Source organism: Trachemys scripta, chromosome 25 (assembly GCF_013100865.1).
Source record: "Trachemys scripta elegans isolate TJP31775 chromosome 25, CAS_Tse_1.0, whole genome shotgun sequence".
Classification (NCBI taxonomy): Eukaryota; Metazoa; Chordata; order Testudines; family Emydidae; genus Trachemys; species Trachemys scripta.
In genome coordinates, this window is record NC_048322.1 from 953800 (window position 1) to 967993 (window position 14194).

Consider the following 14194-nt stretch of genomic DNA (forward strand, 5'->3'; position numbering starts at 1 on the left):
ATTCTCTGGTGCTTATTAAGCTCTGAGCTCCGAATGAAGCTTTTCCCACACTCACAGCAAGAGTAGGGTCTTTCTCCTGTGTGGATTCTCCTATGTCCGATAAGGTCTGAGCTCCGAATGAAGCTTTTCCCACACTCACAGCAAGAGTAGGGTCTTTCTCCTGTGTGGATTCTCCTATGTCTGATAAGGTCTGAGCTCCAAATGAAGCTTTTCCCACACTCAGGGCAGCTATAGGGTGTCTCCCCTGTGTGGATTCTGTGATGTGTGATAAGGTTTGATCGCCGATTGAAGCTTTTCCCACATTCAGGGCATATGTATGGTTTTTCTCCCGTGTGAATTCTTTGATGTGCGATAAGGTTTGAGTGCCAACTGAAGCTTTTCCCACACTCATGGCATGTGTAGGGTGTCTCCCCGGTGTGGATTTTGTGATGTCTGATAAGGTTTGAGCTGCGACTGAAGCTTTTCCCACACTCGGGGCATGTGTATGGTCTCTCTCCAGTGTGGATTCTCTGATGGATGATAAAGACTGAGTTATGTTTGAAGGTTTTCCCACACTCCAGGCAGATGTAGGGTGTTCCTTCTGTGTTGATTCTCTCATGTCTAGTAAGGTCTGAGTCTCTACTGAACTTTTTCTCTGATCTGTTCTGACTCTCACAAGCGTTTGCCTGTGCACAACTCCAGGAAATATTCCCTTTGGATCTTTTTGAGAACGTCCCATGTGCTTCTACTTGCTCAGCATCGTCTTGTTGAGGATTCACCTCCTCATTCACCATCCCATCATCTGCTAGGATAGAGAGAGAAACCAGACATAGGTCACTCCCTTTGCCAGAGAAAAAGGGAACCACAGGGAGAGGAATGGAAGAAAGGGGGGAACAAATGAAAATAGGTGATGGAGAGATCAAACAAAAAGAGCTAAATCTCCCCCAAATCTTTCCCCAAAGGAGAGAGAGGAGGGGATCAATTCTGGGTCTAAATCTCAACCAAACACTCAGGGAGAAAGTAGAGTGGGGAGGGAGCTATTGTCAGGCATGAGTCAGGACAGGTAGGAAGCCGTAATTGAAGTCTGCCATGAGGATGCCACACCTCCTGAGAACAATCCTGAACTCAGAGAGCTCACAAGGGCTTCGTAGGAATCCCAAATATTTCCTTAATTCAGGGACAGATTTTGAGTTGGTTTAACTGATTCCTCACCTATGCAGGTATCTCTCAGGGTCTCTCTTTCCTCAGAGTCCTGGAGATCTGGGACCCATGGTTCCTCCCCTCGTTCCAGCCAGGAGATCACATCAGGTTTGGAAACTAGAAACCCTGCACAAGTGACAGAAAACACATTCAGAGATCAACTGAATTTGTGGGATACTTGTGTCACATTCTGGGGGTGCAATCCAGACCCCCGAAAGGTTGTGTCGCCACCTGCCCTGTAATCCTGGGTTCCTCACAATGCTTTGCTGTTGTAGCTCATAACATGGGCCGCTGAGAAACAGCCTACCAGAGTGCAGGTCACACCCTGAGTGTTGTGTACGGCTACAGCCCTGGCCCAGCACCCTGTCAGCAACGTTCCAGTCCCACTCTGGCCTCCACCAGCCTGGGTTATGATGTGCAGGGTGGCCCCAACACACTCCCTGGCCCAAATTTCCCCCAAAACGCGTGTTCTGCACTGGCCAGCCCTCTCCTGAACAGTTCACATATGAGAGGTCCGTTGCCCGTCAAGGGACCAATATTCAAGAATTTGCTACTTTAACTGGAGTTAGCAAACACTTCAGTTTGAACACAACACTGGATTCGTTTTGATTACAAATAAAACAAGTTTATTTCACTACAAAGAGAGATTTTAAGTGAGGACAAGTATAAAGTATTAAAAGTCAGAAATGGTTACAAGAGAAATAAAGATAAAATGTTTTCTAAAACTTAACAAGCACAACTTCGTTCAAGGTAAAATCCTTAGCACATGTTCCCAGGGTTGACCAAATTGTCAGGTCAGGATCTCCACCAAAGTCAAAGGGCTGGTTCCTTTGTCTTCTTCCCCTCCACCCCCTTTGACCTAAGAAGTGCCTTGGGGTATTTGCCCCTCTCTTTTATAGTCCAGTCACCCTTTGAAGTGGATTCTACTCTGGATTGCCCGTCAAAGCAAAGTTTATACAAACAGCAAAGAAGGTGACCTGGAGTCTAGCGGTGAAGGTGGAGCCAGGCTCATTGTTCTCCCCTGTGTATGCTGAAATGCAGATTTGCCTTTGCTCCTGCCATTTCCTCCTCTTGCTGTCTCAAGGACCCTATTACTTATATGCAAACTGAAGTAAGCACACAGTCCGTTGTTTAGGGTAGACTGGGTTAACAACTTTTGCCTAGTCATGGCGGTGTGGGTTTGAACATCTACTATCATCATCATACAGGCGGAATTCATAACTTTGCACACAATGTTGTTGCAAACATTTCAAGGCATAAAGTCAGACAGGTTACAAGAAAAATACAGATAAAATGGTTACTAGCATTTACTTTAAAAACTATCTTAGTTGCAAAGCAAACTTTCTCACCACGTTTTAGCAGATTATTAATAAAACTCTCAGGTCAGAATCCCTCCCTCAGCATCCAACCGCTCTTTCTTTTTACCGTCTCAGGTGCAGGGAATCAGGTGGGCAGGGAGAAGGGAAGGCGCCTTGGGGTGTTCATCATTCCTTTTTATAGTTTTGGTCCCCCTCCCCACCTCTTGAAAAACATTCGTAGCTGAGAACCAGGAGACAGAGTCCATGTGGAAGGATATTCCCCGGAATTTTTTCCCCCCGCCTCTTTGAACTTCCTTTGTTTTCCCTTCCAGCTCGATGACTCTGTTTACAGCTTAAATGCAAATTAAGGCAAACACACATCCCTTTATTTAGGAGTGATCTCTGTGCCACTTGGCGTGGAGAGCTCACCTCGCATCTTTCCAGCTGACCATGGCGGCTCCACATGGCAAACACTCTCCCGCTTGGACCAATGTGGAGCTGTTGGATCTGCTCAGTATATGGGGAGAGGAGGCTGTCCAGTCCCAGCTGCTCTCCAGCCATAGGAACTTCGACACCTACGGGCACATTTCTCTTGGCTTGTGTGAAAAGAGCTAATGATTGGGACAGGTGCCATGCAGAGTGAAGATAAAGGAGCAGAGGCAGGCGTACCAGAAGGCAAGGGAAGCAAACTGTCACTCTGGTGCTACACCGTAGACCTGCTGGTTCTATAAGGAGCTGGATGCTATCCTTGGCTGCATCCCCACCTGCACCGCCAAGAGCCCTGTGGATACTTTGGCGTGGCTGAATGCAGCGTCAAGTAGACCTAACCCTGACAACAAAGTCATGGATGAGGAGGTGGAGTTAGCAGATGACGTGTAGCCCACGGCTGGGTCGCCATGTGGGATGGCGAGTCATTCTGGAGGTATCTAGCCAGGAGTCCCACTCTAGTGAGCAAGAAGCAGGAGAGGAGAACCCTGGTAGGTGATTTTTTTGAGCTGATGCTGCACGGTTATGACGGCCAACTTTCCTTTGCTTCGTGTAGTGCGGAAGTGGGTGAGGGGATAGAAATGTACAAGTGTTTCTGTGTTCTTGGTATGTTACAAAACGTGTATTTTACTGTAATGATTCGATGCTATGTGTGAACTAACAATCATGCGTTTAGGTAATTCTTGTTCTTCTGTAGATATGGCCTTCAGGGGAACTCCCCTACACACTGGTGGAGTGCCTCTGCCAGATCAGAAAGTGACCAAGATGGAGCAAAGACGACATGTTTCAGGAGGTGCTGCAATCCCCCCTTCACCCACGCTCCAAAAAACATGGCTGTAGTTTGGGTGGCAGGGGTCAGCACTGACCTCAGAAACGGCAAACCTCAGGCACCGGAGAGCAGCAGCAGCAGCAACAGAGGGTTGAGGGGAGGGGTGGGGGAAGGAAAATGTTGTAGTGGCCACACACCATCACAAGCACACACACACGCCTGAGCCACTTCTGCTAAGACTTGCAGCTTGGGATGGGGAAGGCTGGTCCCCAACATTCAGCCAACATCCATGTAACAAAGGGGAGGTGGGCATGGCCCCCTAGCCACCTCCGGTTCCACCACAGGTGACCCCCATCCCACTGCAGATGGTCCAGCGCCCCTGCCCCCATGCCATACTCAGCATAGCTGGGACAGCAAACCGGTTCAGTAAATACCTTGTAGAAATGAAAATGTTCCACTTTATACTGGCATGGATTCAGGGGAGTGATTTTTATATAGCAATTCTGCACTACAGCCTGGGCCTGCCCTGACAATGGTTCCTTTGTGCTTTGCATGTGTTATAGCTGAAAGTGTGGCCTTCAACTCTTCCTCCACATTGGCGGAGAGGCTCTCCCAGACAAGATGGGGGCAAAAGAGAACATGTGATATGTTTAATGAGATAATGAATGCCTCTAGAACAGTGGACACAGAACATAAGTACGGCCATACTGGATCAGACCAATGGTCCATCCAGCCCAGTATCCTGTCTGCCAACAGTGGCCAATGCCAGGTGCCCCAGAGGGAGTGAACCTAACAGGTAATAATCAAGTGATCTCTCTCCTGCCGTCCATCTCCACCCTCCAACAAACAGAGGCTAGGGACACCATTCCTTACCCATCCTGGCTAAGGATGAAATTAATGGACTTAACCGCCATGAATTTATCTAGTTCTCTTTAAACCCTATTACAGTCCTAGCCTTCACAACCTCCTCAGGCAAGGAGTTCCACAGGTTGACTGTGTTCTGTGTGAAGAACAACTTCCTTTTATTTGTTTTAAACCTGCTGCCCATTAATTTCATTTGGTGGCCCCTAGTTCTTATATTATGGGAACAAGTAAATAACTTTTCCTTATTCATTTTCTCCACACCACTCATGATTTTATATACCTCTATCATATCTCCCCTTAGTGTCCTCTTTTGCAAGCTGAAAAGTCCTAGTCTCATTAATCTCTCCTCATATGGGACCCGTTCCAAACCCCTAATCATTTTAGTTGCCCTTCTCTGAATCTTTTCTAATGCCAGTATATCTTTTTTGAGATGAGGAGACCACATCTGTACGCAGTATTCATGATGTGGGCATACCATGTATTTATATAAGGGCAATAAGATATTCTCTGTCTTATTCTCTATCTCTTTTTTAATGATTCCTAACATCCTGTTCGTTTTGACTACCGCTGCACACTGTGTGGACGTCTTCAGAGAACTATCCACGATGACTCCAAGATCTCTTTCCTGATTAGTTGTAGCTAAATTAGCCCCCATCATATTGCATGTATAGAATTGTGGGGAAAGAGAAATGGAGGGCCTTCTTTTTAAATGACCAGAGTGATTCTAGAGGCCTAAATACAGACCCTTTAACAGAGGACTGTTATGCCGACTGCCTTTACAAAAAGGAGTACAAGCCAAGGCCTGAACAAGACTGGCCTGAACAAGACTGAACTGCACGGTTCTCTGCCAAATTTGGTCAAGGGCTATGACAAGAGGAGGGAGGGGGAGTAAACAATGCAAGCGACCTCTGCACATAATAACCGCTTTAGTAACATAATAACCGCTTGTTTATGAAATATAATAACTGCTTAATATGAAGAATTTGCTTTGCAGAGGCCAACTTCTCCTGAAGTTCCAGCTATCTGCAAAATCAGCCAATCATATATCTTCTTTGAGCGTCCTGTGTTAACCCCCTATGCCCATAACCGTAAAACCCCAGAAAGATGACATGTACTCTTCTGAGAAATACCCCTAAATTGGTGCCAAGTAACACCCCTAAAGGAAAATACCAAGTGACCCCTTGCCTAATATGTACCCAATACTCGTAAAATAATAAGGAAGGTACCGGGAATAGGGGGGCTGACCCCAGCTTTAATTTCTCGCAAATGACATATAATTAGTACTTTGCTTGCGGTTTGACGGAATAAAAGCCGCCTGCGTGCGGTCCTAGGTGTGTCAGTTTTCGGACTGTCACCCCAACGCGTTTGGTATGTATTGCAATAAAATAAGCCTCAGGCTTGAGTCTGTAAACTAAAATCAATGCGTGGGCGATTCTTTCCATGACAGAATGCATTACTTTACATTTATCCACATTAAATTTCATTTGCCATTTTGTTGCCCAATCACTTCGTTTTGTGAGATCTTTTTGAAGTTCTTCACAGTCTGCTTTGATCTTAACTATCTTGAGCAGTTTAGTATCGTCTGCAAACTTTGCTACCTCACTGTTTACCCCTTTCTCGAGATCATTTATGAATAAGTTGAATAGAATTGTTCCTAGGACTGACCGTTGGGGAACACCACTAGTTACCCCTCTCCATCCTGAGATTTTACAATTCATTCCTACCCTTTGTTCCCTGTCTTTTAACCAGTTCTCAATCCAGGAAAGGATCTTCCCTCTTATCCCATGACAACTTAATTTATGTAAGAGCCTTTGGTGAGGGACCTTGTCAAAGGCTTTCTGGAAATCCAGGTACATTACGTCCACTGGATCCCCCTTGTCCACGTTTGTTGACTGCTTCAAAGAACTCTAATAGATTAGTAACACATGATTTCCCTTTACAGAAACCATATTGACTTTTGCCCAACATTTTATGTTCTTCTAGGTGTCTGACAATTTTATTCTTTACTATTGTTTCAACTAGTTTGCCCGGCAAAAGGGCGTGGAGGATTGCTCTCAGAAAAAATGGACATGGCGAGCAGATGAACATCCCAGGAGAATGACCATGGCATGCCGCAGAAGATGCTGCGGATTCTGAAGGAACAGACAGACATTTTGAGGCATCTGTTTGACCTTTGTGAGAAAAACCCTGAGGTTTGACTCCCTCTTTGGCCCCTGCAGAGCAACATTCCAACATCGCTGTACTTCCCCCTGCTCCCCTACCCCACCTCCCACTAGGCAAGGGGGGCACTGCATATCCCTTCCACTCAGTCCCAGAGGAGGGAGCCAAGAATAACAGCTGCACAGATGCTGATGTATGACAGGCAAGGCCACTGTGCTTTTAAAGAAGAGATTACTGTGTTTTCCCCACTCCCAATTTTATTCCATCATCTTTCCAAGATTTAATTCTTAGATATGAACACTGAAAGATCTGTCCATGTGCAATAAAAGTATGTCTTGAAAATAAAATCATCTTTATTCATTCAAAGCAAGGGGGGGAAAGATGTGTATGAGAACAAAACAGCAGTCACAGCAAGTTTCAGACGATGGATAAGCACGATACAGAATAGCAACGCGCATTATTGTGGGTCATTACTAAACTGGGGTTTCTCCCTGAGACACATTGCTCCACACTGAGCTCTTCTTATAGCCCTGGTATTGGGCTGCTCAAAATTAGCAGACAGGGGTGGGGTATGGAGGAAACTTCTCTCCCTTTGCGTCACATATATTATGAAGATAACAACAAGCAGCTATAATCATGGGGATTTCCCCCCACATCCCCACAGGGTCTAAGCTAGTGAGCAATCTGCACCAGCGACCCTTCAAACGGCCAAAGTCACATTCAGGAACCATTCTGCACTTGCTGAACCTATTATTGAACCGATCTTTGCTGCTGCCCAGGTGTCCGGCTTCATGAGCCACAGGAATAAGGGATACGCTGTGTCTCTCAGTATCACTATTGGCATTTCAATGTCACCAAGGGTGCTTTTGCAGTCTGGAAAGAAAGTCCCTGCCTGCAGCTGTCTGAACAGACCTATGTTCTTAAAGACGCGCGTCATACACCTCCCCAGACCATCCCACGTTCATGTCAGTAAAATGCCCCTGCTGATCCACCAGCGCTTGCAACACCATAGAAAAGTATCCCGTTCTGCTTATATACTTTGTGGCAACATGGCCTGGTGCCAAGATAGGGATGTGTGTGCCGTCTATCACCCCACCGCAGTTAGCGAACCCCATTGCGGCAAAATAGAAATCGTCATTTGTATGGTACCATACTACGGCTCTTACAAGAGGAACTTTAGAACTTAGAAATATTCAGACATGGTGTTTATGGGAATGAACATATTTCAGAATGCATAGCTTCCAATTCCAGAAGCAATGAGAAATAGGTCTTTGCTTCCTTGGAAAGAATTTTTGGGCGCTGACTATATATACTTTTCTGTAACTCTCTATTCAGTGTAAAAATTATAACACTCACCCAGAGAGAGAAATGACCTTTGGGGAACAGTTCATCACCTTTGGGCACCACATTTCAGGAAAGATCTGGACGAACTGGAAAAAGTCCAGAGAAGAGCAACAAAAATGATTAAAGGTCTAGAAAACATGACCTATGAGGGCAAGCTGGAAAAAAATAGGTTCGTTTAGTCCGGAGAAGAGACAACTGAGAGGGGAATATAACAGTTTTCAAGTATATAAAAGGTTGTTACAAGGAGGAGGGAGACAAATTGTTCTCCTTAACCTTTGAGGAGAGGACAAGAAGCAATGGGCTTAAATTGCAGCAAGGGAGGTTTAGGTTGGACATTAGGAAAAACTTCCTAACTGTCAGGGTGGTTAAGCACCAGAATAAATTGCCTATGGAGGTTGTGGAATTTCCATCATTGGACATTTTTAAGAGCAGGTTAGACAAACACAGTCAGGGATGATTAGATAGGGTGACCAGATGTCCCTATAAAATCGGGACAGTCCCGATTTTTGGATCTTTTTCTTATATAGGCTCCTATTACCCACCCCCGTCCCAATTTTTCACACTTGCTGTCTGGTCGCCCTATGATTAGATAATATTTAGTCCTGCCATGATTGCAAGGGACTGGACTAGATGACCTCTTGAGGTCCCTTCCTGTCCTGTGATTCTGTGAAAACCATCCAGTATGTCCTACACATTGCTCAGAGTCACTATTCTTCTTAGCAGAAGGCGATTAATGGCCCTGCCTACTTGAATCGCAGCAACCCTGACGGTGGATTTACCCACTCCAAATTGATTCCCCAATGACTAGTAGCAGTCTGAAGTTGCAAGCTTCCACACAGCAATCGCCACTCGTTTCTCCACTCTCAGAGCAGGTCTCATTTCATGTCCCTGCACTTCAGGGCTGGGGAGAGCTCTGCATACAGTTCCTGAAAAGTGGCCTTGTGCATACAAAAGTTCTGCAGGCACTGCTCGTAATCCCATACCCGAATAAAGATGCGATCCCACCAGTCAGTGCTTGTTTCTCGGGACCGGAACCAGCACTTGGCCATGTTCAGCTGCTGGGCGACTGCTTCGTTACATGGTTTCTAGCAGTGCTACTTGAAGGACATGGTCATGTTTTGCGTGGCAGTTCCTCTCACAGCTCTGGAAATATCCTACAGGATAAGGCAGGTGTGGTGTCTGCAACGCTCACCACAATAGTGCACAGCTGAGCGGGTCCATGCTTCTCTGGAGATGGCATACGCTATGGAAGCCTCTTGAAAAAAAGGCGCAAAATACTATGGGCTGCAGATGAAATCAGGGGAGGGAGAAAACGGCATCATGGGATGTTGGAGCCATGTTCCAGTCACCTGTGAGAGAATGTTTTGGTCCCATGAAGCATTGCAAGCCCTTCCCAAAATCCCCTGTGGCGAGTTGCACTGCTCCCTGCATCAATGCAAGCGTTGCTAGTGAGGACGCACTCCACCGACACAAGGAGTGTGGTGTTTACATGCACAACCAACTTAGTAACTCTGGCGGTAGGATGTCGACTTAAGTTGGTAGTAAAGACATGACTTATGCCTACATTGCAATGTATACACTACCAAGGGTTAGTGGGACCCAAATCTACACAACTTGAAACTGCCATCCCAGGGTCTGAGTGTCCACACTGCATATTGAACCTAAGTAATAAGAATTTTTGAGCCCAAGCCCCACACGAGGACTCCAGGGTCCACACGGCAATATGCAGACTTAAGTGCAGCTAACCATATCCCAGACTTCCTAGGGCCCTCCCAAAATATGGCCACTCCAGCTCATTGTTCCTAGTGCAATGTGGAAAACGTGACCGTCCACCCCTGCATGTCACAGCAAGTTATAGAAACCCACCAACCCATCCTGTTGAGCTGTCATTTTGATCTGCTTGCTCCCAGGAACAGGAGCCAGCAACATGGAGGAGTCACCACTCAAAGAATTTCTCTTGATTCGGTTTCTGCTCCTGTTTCAGGAAACAAGTGGAACTTCATTGAGATGCTGGTGGGCATTCCAGCGGTATTTTTTGACCCACTGAAGGTACCTGATGGTGTCAATGACAGAGCAGGAGGTTGACGATACAGACATGGAAGACTGGAATTGGCTGATGCTGCTTGTGACTCTTACTGTAGGATCTGATGCCCCCTACATAGATCAGCACTTCCGGAACAGGGGAATAATGTACTAGAGAAGGCTTCCATTCCACCGAGGGTGAGTAACAAAAGCAGTACCTACATAGGCAGAGGGTGAGAGGAAGAAGACGGAACTGTGGAGCAGAGGACCTTTGCACTAAATGAGCTGTCCGCCACAGAACCACACTCTGTAGCATACTGACAAGAAAAGATGTCCGTAAGGGTCATGTCATGGAGCGCAGCAGTAGTCGATGCTGGCACTCTCGTGGAATGGGCCCATATCCCACTTGGTTGGAACCATCCTGATAATTGACGGCAGAGCTCAATTCACCCTGAGACCCATTTCGAGATTCTCTGGGTGGATATGGCCTGCCCTTTAATTCTCTCGGCTATGGCAACAATTAGCCGAGGAGATTTCAGGAATGGCTGTGTCCTCTGTAGATAAAAGACCAGTGCCCTACATATATCAAGGAAGTGAAACTGCCGTTCCTCATTCAAAGCATGTGATTTGGGCAATCAGGTAGGTGTATGGGTAGGTTGAGATGGAAGCAGGAAACCACCTTTGGTAGAAAGTTGGGATGCACGCGAAGTGAGACAGCTCTCTACTTGCATTCAGAAATATAGCTTACGCGCAGACAGTGTTGCGTGGAGGACTGCACTGTCGGTCTAGGTGAATAGGCTCTGTGGACTATACAATGTTTCTGAGGAGGTTCACTGGCAAGTGAAAGGAGTCATCCGTCTTTTGATTGAAGAAGTGTGATTCATCAAAAGGGAGATCTTCAATCATGTTCTGCACTTCTCTAGGGAAACCAGGATTCTCTCCTCATGAGGATTCCAGTTGCCAAAATGCACAAGGATGTGTCTGCTGAATCAACCACAGCCTGAAGTATCGACTTTGCGACCAACTTGCCTTCCTCTAGACTTGACAGGAATTGGGCATGATCCTGTTGAGGTAGCTCATTTGCCATGTCCATACTGTAAGAAGTCATATTTGGCCATCACTGCCAGACAGTTCGAGATCCAGGACTGGAGGCCGTCCAAGCAGAAAACCTTCCAAACCCATAAGGTCCAGTCTCTTGCTCTCCTTGTCAGCTGGGTTGGAGCGTGGGTGCTGTTGTTTAGCTCACTCCATAGCAGCCTGAATCACCAGGGAATTGGGCAGAGGATGAGAGAATAGAAACTTGGAACCCTGGAAGGGGGGGAGGGAGGACACTGTATCTCTTTTCTGCCCCTTTTGAGGTGGGGATGCACATGGGCAGGGGATGGCACATAGTGTATGTCTGTTGGAGAGTGTCCTTGTTTGATAGGCCCACCCTGGCCGGTACCAACGCGTGCAAAATGGCCAGCAGGTGGTGCTGCCTGTGCTGCACCTCCTCCAACGGTATTTCGAGAGCATGAGCTGTCCTTCATTGCAGCTCTTGAAACTGACAGTAGTAGTCTGGGGGAGAGGAGAGAGTCGATGACACAGCCTCATCTCGGGATGACGAGAGAAATCCCTCCGGATCTGTCAGTACCATCGGGGCCGGGCTGATTGGGGCATCGTCCAATCCCGGTTTCAAATGCCTACTCGGTGAAGGACAGGTATGTGCTACAGGAGAGGATTCCCGTGAACAGGATTGTTCTGATGGCGAATATTGGGGCCACGAGCTCTCATATGGCCAAACCGGTTGATCCTGCTGTTGCAGCGCTGGTGCCCAGAGACTCAAGTACCAGTACCTCCTGGATTCAGTCCGATGTACCGGGGGGTTCGGTGACCAGGATTCAACTGCGTCCCGGGGTGAGCTCCATGAGGTGCTTCTTGCGGCGAGTGGTGGGTTGGGGGGGAGGGGCTCTGTCTTCCCGTGTACGGGCAGGGAAGTAGAGACAGATGCTGCACCTAGATGTGGTGTGGGTTTCCCACAAGCAGTATAGACAGCATTGGTGCTCGTCACTGAGGGAGAACAAAGGAGGACAGGAAGTGCAGACTTTGAATCATGTCCTCTTAGTCATAATCCAGCATCCAAACCTGGGTGCTGGAAGGAGGTGGGGGGGGGGGGGGAGGTTTGAAGGAGAACCGCATCCTGAGCCTTGCGGAACTTTTAGAAACAAGAAAAATCACTACAGAAACCAAGAAAATCCTGACTATAGAGAATACCCAGACACAGGTGCTGGGGGCAAAGTGTGGAGTTGGGGATTGTTTGGCGGGAAACCGCTGGAATAGTATATCCAGTCCTTAATCCTACAAAACGTTCAGAAACAAGAAAACTACATAAAACAACTACAAAACTACACAAAACAAAGTCCTTGCAATGAGAGGCCTGGACCTAGCATAACCCACAGCCATCTTGTGGGCTCAGCCACCATAAGTTGGAAACAAAACTAGAGTCAGGGGAATTCGGCCTTCTCATAGGCAGACAGATAGAAAAGTATTAGCTGCAGCGCTACTAACTGGAGAAAGATAGATATTCACAGTGTCATGAGAATGGGGAGAGAATGGATAAGTTAGCCTTGAGTTTCTGTCTGATAATAAAAAGTAAAAAGTTTTGCTGTTGTTAAAGAAATTTTAAATAAATAGTTAGAAAGTGTACTTTAAATAGGGAAAGAGTCCCAGTCTACTGCTGGTTAAGCAATTCTACCCTGACAGTGTATTCCACTAACAAAGCACAAAGATAAGTAGACATTGAGAAGTTTTAACTAACTTTGAAAAACACAAAAGCTAATGCAATAGGTGGTCTTAGGCACGTGAACCTCCTTATATTGAAAATGATTGGTTAATGTGTTTGCATAGCTATGTCTTAAGTAAAATAATTGCTTAAAGCATAGATAAGAGAAATCCTCATTTTAATTATAATGGGGGTCTGAAGATAGGATCGTTGGATCTTAACTCAGAGACACAGCTCAAGACCAAAGGTGCCAGGACTTTTACCCCTGCACAACCATATTGCACAGAAGACAGAGCTCCAGACGAGAGCAGATCCTGACTGGCCACCGGGAGACGTCCAGCTGTCTTTGCCGGGAGGGGTGAGCATTAGATGCTTGGCGTGTGTGTTCTCTTGATTTGATGCTAATAGAGACATGCACGTGTTTAAGGATATGACTGTGTAAGGCTCTTTCATTGGGAAAGGGCCCTGCAGACCTGTAGCACCCTGAGTTCACTAGGAAGGGATATTGACCCTGAGCCTTGGGAGGGGTGAAGTTGGACCCCTTGTCCCTGCGTACACACAAAGACTGATACGGGGTGGAAGCGTTAAATTGTGCGGGTTACATCCTGACTAAATAAAGAAAAAGCGTCCCCAGGGACGAGGGGACAGCAGAAGCTCTGACTTGGACCGGGCGGCGGTGAGAGGGAACTGGAGACGCAGGCAAAACCACAAGGCAACGCAAGGGCGCACACGTGACCCCACAGACACTACTACTATAAAAGCTCAGCTCTGGGAGCAGGGCGCATGCGCATTAGCCTCAGTGGAATTCAATAGGGACCATCACTCAAAGAAGAACCTGCTTTAACCAACACACACGGCATTGACGAAACTCTGTAGTGCAGACGTTGCCATAGTTAGGTCAGCCTAGCCCCCACTTAGACACAGCTGGGTCTGCGGAACAATTCTGGGCTGGCCACTTTCAGCTGTAGCGCTTGCAGTGCAGACATGCTTTTAGTTCCAAGAGAGCTCTCTGTGCGAACCCATGACAGCTCTGTAACAAAAACACCTCATGTGTCCTGGTCTTTACACCCAGATTATAGTAATATTGAGCACAGAGGGAAACTGAGGTATGTACTGGAATCATATAAATATTACCAACATTCCCACATGCAATGGTCATAGCCCTCAGAGAGAAAGCAAGGGGTAGGGGCTGGACTTTAATGCATCCAATAAGGATAAATTAAATATATATATTTTGTTGACTAATGGCACAAAAAATAAGTATTTAAAAATTGTGTACGTCTAAAAATGATACTGGGATGAGACATAAGC

The 14194-nt window shown here is 46.7% G+C and overlaps 2 protein-coding genes across 3 annotated transcripts in view; both read right to left on the reverse strand.

Annotated features, from left to right (window-relative positions):
- LOC117869996 (zinc finger protein 239-like) overlaps positions 1-14194 on the reverse strand; it is a 1162621-nt gene that overhangs the window by 271010 nt on the left and 877417 nt on the right. The window lies entirely within an intron of this gene.
- Positions 1-14194, reverse strand: part of LOC117869986 (zinc finger protein 436-like) — a 27489-nt gene that overhangs the window by 2323 nt on the left and 10972 nt on the right. The window contains exons 3-4 of the mRNA XM_034757098.1: positions 1192-1305; positions 9-784 (exon numbers count right to left, since the gene is read on the reverse strand). Coding sequence (XP_034612989.1) covers positions 9-784; positions 1192-1305 — 890 coding nt within the window. The remainder of the gene's footprint in view (positions 1-8; positions 785-1191; positions 1306-14194) is intronic.